A 4,808-nucleotide genomic window follows, 5' to 3' on the forward strand; every position below is an offset into this window, starting at 1 on the left:
TCGACGTTTTAAAGTGGTTTTAATTTAATTTAATTTAGAACCTATCTCTATGTATGTAATGCCGCCACAAGGTGTGATAGGTTGAAGAGAAAAGTAGGATTACATATATAATTATTAATAGGTTTTGACAAATTCCCTTCCTCTACGGTCTACCTATGTTATTTTGACTCAATCCAACTCTTGATTAAAATAATCCAATGGTGTCTTCTTTTCGTGAACGCAGCTCGACCTCTTGTATATAACGAGCCGCTTATTTTTAAGTAAAATCATAATTTGACATTGTACAAAAAAAATAAAGAGAATCTGAAATAATGGAGTCACGTGATTAGACTTGTGTGACCGTCCAATGACAAGCAATTAAATGTTACGACTAGTATCAGTGTGCGGCTGGATGAAGAAAAACAGAAAAGTATTATAAGTGTAAAACAAAGTAGGATCAAACAAAACCGGCTATCCTACTGAATATTTTCAACCCGCGAATAATAAATGAGAATGAATAAGGCTTTTTTTGGGTAAAGGGATTAGGTTTGATGGGGTCAAAGAAAATTAAAATTGGGTCCATAAGCTGATATTTGTATACGATGATCATGATAAATATGGCCTGGCATGCACCTATCAGTCCATCACCCATGCGTTGAAGAAGAAAAAAGACACCGTCTGAGTCTCAATTTTTAGCACACAAACTCAACAGTTTCATATACGCTGCAGAGGCTGTGGACAGTAAAAAGTTAAAGCCACTGCTTCCCGATTCCTAGGTGGAAAACAGAGTCTAAGGAGCAGCATGCTTTTGGAGACGCACCACCAACATACCATACGGAAAGGGATATTCTTTGAATCCATTCCATTAAATCCACCAAATTTATCAATTTGGATCTTTAAAATTTGATTCAACGGTTAAAGTTATTAAAACTTTTAAAGGAGACTCATATTTTTAACTGTTTGATCAAATTTTAAAGGCTTGGAAAAGAGCTGCATGCTAACTGGAGAAAAAGAGTTGTCTAATGTTTTTAATTGTTTGATCAAATTTTAAAGGAGACTCATGTTTTTCACTGTTTGCCAAACACAGTAAAAGGCAGAGAAAAAGAGCTGCATGCTAACTAGAGAAACCGCGTGGTCGGTTTCAAACATGTAAAACGTGAATTAGCATTGTGTCTCCAATCGTATATCTCTTTGTATTCATCACTCTCGTTATGTGTACATCAGACGCAATACAAGTTACTTTCTCTCATTTAGCAAAACTTACTGTGCTATCTTAAGCAGAATACAAGTACATCCTCTCATTTAGTAAGACACATATAGGTCTCATATGACAACACATTACTAGAGCATAACTATCATTTACGATGCACGTGTAAACTATTTACACTTAACATTATTGTATATAGACACCACCTGAGTTCAGAAAATAGACATACAAGGTGTTTTGAGAACCCTCCGAATGTTTTGCACGGGTCCCTTTCTATCAACCAAGTGTTTGATGTAATACCTGCTAAGCATTATCTCGACAGGTTGCGTGAACAACACTGATCAACAAATTCTCTCGATATCACTCATCAAATGTTCGACGAAGTACCTAAGTGAATAAACTGAATTTTTATTTATTTATTTGCTCTGATTCTATCTAAAAAAACTTGAACCTTTAATATGGGAAGACCCAAGATTCGAATCTTGTATTTGCCACTGTACACAATATAAAAAAGGAAACTTTAACGAAAAGCTCTCAATATTGTTCACTTTAACGAAAAACCATATTTTTACACTAAAAAGTCAATCATGATACAATTCACTTTACCCTTTATTTTGTCCTTATCGTTAAAACTTAAAATTTGCAGGTCATTTTCCTTAATTTTTCTTATAAAAACAGTTTGTTGTTCAGGATTTTTTTAGAGAAAAGTTATGCATCCACCGACAATATATATACACAGATGTGTTGGCTGAGGAAACTCTACTTTGCTGTAGAATTTCAATATTAAATTGGAGAAGGAAAAAATCAAAGAGGGAAGGACTAATTGGAGGAAAAGTTAGGCAATTTGTGAGCGTGAGTAGTGGGGGGTTGTTTTTGTTTGTGGAAAGAAAACGAGAGGTTGGAAATGGCCTAAGAGGAACTGAGGAAGAGGGCAACTGACACGTCAACAGAGCCAGCTGGAAGCAGGTTTGTTTTCCCGCTTAACACTCCAGACCATGACCCATGACCCATGACCCATGACCCGCTCACATACATAATCCCCCTCACTCTCACGAGAATAATTTACACCCATTCCCTGAGTCAAAGTAAATATAAATTAAATTAAACAAAAGAAAACACCAGAAATATAAAACATAATAAACAGGTGTCACAGCGGGTAATTTGAACTTCGGTGAAAGAAAGCAGTACATTTTTGTATACGACTTAGTTTTATTGATTTTGAATATAGTTTGTAGCTTAATTAATTAAATGTATTCACTTATGCACTCGAAGTTCTGAGTACAACTTTTCACTTGTAGAAAAATAGAATTGGTATTCACACTTTACATTCATTCTCTCTGCACCACTATTTATTTTGAGAGTTATTGACATTAAAAAGATTATTCTTCTTCCTAAACATGTAAAAACAAAACAAAAGAGAACACGTATTTTGAAAAGTATGAGTAAAAACTTTTAATTAAAAATAAAGTCGGACGACGCTAAACAGAAAATAAGTGGTAGATAAATTAATTTTCACTAAAGTTTATGTAGGCGTTGTATATTTTCTTAAGAATAATGCTGAGAATGGAATTGGATCTTTTCCGAGGTAAATCTTTGGGATCCTCCTGATCCAATAACATGGACCGTTAGATTTTGATCTAACGGTTATAAAAAGGGAGCTCCTAAAAGTTATAATAATTGTACATTTTGGATCAAAATTCAAAAGCCAATTTTAGTGGATCAAAAGATTCCCGAGGATTTGCCTCGGAGAGGATCCAATTCCGCTGAGAATAACAACTAAATTTGGAAACCAAACCATTTCCACTTATGTGTATCCTATCCGCGACTTCCATGCACTATAAATATACTTTACCCTTCCCATTTTTCTCCGTTTTCCTTCTCTCCCAAACCTGCAAAGGGGTTTTATCAGTAGCTCACTCTCTGCCAAAAGCCTCCATACAGCTCCCCTTTGCCGTTCCTCCCTCTTCTCTTTTGCTCCTTCTTCTTCCTTCCGCTCCAAAAAGCTTCTCACTTTTACCCCCTCTCTCTGTCTCTCTGTCTCAACCTTCTACAAATTCAAAACCTCACTCACTGCAGCTCAGTAGTACAAACTTTTCTACATGCTTTCGCCGTCGATTCTTGATGTTGCTGCTTCCGACCAAACCCGCATCTCCAATTTCATTTCCTCCGCCTCCAAATCCATGAAAACCTTCCAACCCACCTCGTCCGCACACTCTGCGGTCAAATTTTCAGAGCAAATCACCACCGTGACAAAACCCATGATCCAGGAACCCGATAACCCGAACCCAGTCCCGCCAAAGCTCGTCCGGATCATACTCACGGACGCCGACGCCACCGACTCCTCCAGCGACGACGAAGACAGCGGCGTACGCAGAGTCAAACGACATGTCAGACAGATCAGCCTCGAGCTCTCCTCGCCTTCCTCTTCCTCTCCTTCGTCTTCGTCGTCGTTTTCTTCGGGTCAGTCGAAGAGGGTCAGGAAAGACCCGAAACCCGTGAAGCGAACCGGGTCGAAGTCGCCGGCAATGGATGCATCGCGCCAGAAAAAGTTCAGAGGCGTACGCCGGCGGCCTTGGGGTCGATGGGCTGCGGAGATCCGAGATCCGAATCGTAGAAAACGGGTCTGGCTCGGAACCTTCGACACAGCGGAGGAAGCCGCCAGTGTTTACGACAGAGCTGCCATCCTTCTCAAGGGTCCAGACGCCGTCACCAACTTTTCTAACGCCGTTACAACGGAAGAGAAAGTCGTTGCCGATGTGGTGGTCCCAGCTGCGGGGGAGGGATGCGGGTGCGTATCACCGCCGTCCAGCGAGGCTCTCTCGTCGCCCACCTCGGTCCTCCGTTACGAGGAGCAAACGCCGTTTGATGGTTTTATTTACGGAGACGTTGACGACTTCGTGTTTGATATCGACTTGCCGTTAAGCTTTCCAGATATTATGTTGTCGAGTAACAACTTTGTGCGTGACGAGTTCGGCGAGTTTGACGTAGACGATTTCTTAGCTGACGTCGTAAGTTGAACCCAGTACGATACACGTGTCAACTTCAGGTGGGCAGGATTATTTTGTAATTTCACTTGGGACTGTGTGCTGCAATTTAAGTGAAGTGAGTTTTGTAAAGTGGCACAAGCAGTGCATGGAATACCGAAAATACTGAGTGTGATATACAATGACTACGAATATAGCCGATTATCAATAATATATACGGCGGTTTTGTGAGAACTCGTTTTTGTAGTTTTATTTTATTTTAAATTATTTGTGTTTAATTGTAATTAAAGACGGATTATTATAAATTTTTATTGATATTTGTCAATTGAGAATAGAAGTTTGGAGACTATTGGAGTGTGGAAAGGAATAAAATTAAAAATCATAAATGAAATGGTGCTTTTAATTTCTTGGACATCCGTGGTTGAAAAATATATTCTTCTCTATGTTAAATATTACATTTCACTTATTTTAAAAAGAAATATATTAACCTATATTTACAAAGCTTTGAATTTTAATTGCGTTATAGTGATTTGTAGAGAGTCATTCACTCATTTGTTTGACATTGGGCTCGTTTGGAAGTCTATATGAAATGATTGAAAATTTTTTAGGTGAAATTTTTTTTAGAAATCGTCCTTAGT

At 38.5% G+C, this 4,808-nt stretch overlaps 1 protein-coding gene across 1 annotated transcript; it reads left to right on the top strand.

The window, feature by feature from the left end:
• Positions 1-3,012: 3,012 nt before the first annotated feature.
• LOC137742794 (pathogenesis-related genes transcriptional activator PTI6-like) lies at positions 3,013-4,404 on the top strand. Its single transcript, XM_068482746.2, has one exon. It carries the CDS (start codon positions 3,286-3,288, stop codon positions 4,201-4,203), a length of 918 nt encoding a protein of 305 aa, XP_068338847.2. The 5' UTR covers positions 3,013-3,285; the 3' UTR covers positions 4,204-4,404.
• Positions 4,405-4,808: the final 404 nt, after the last annotated feature.

Source organism: Pyrus communis, chromosome 11 (assembly GCF_041283825.1).
Source record: "Pyrus communis isolate YQ-2024b chromosome 11, ASM4128382v1, whole genome shotgun sequence".
In the NCBI taxonomy this organism is placed as follows: domain Eukaryota; kingdom Viridiplantae; phylum Streptophyta; class Magnoliopsida; order Rosales; family Rosaceae; genus Pyrus; species Pyrus communis.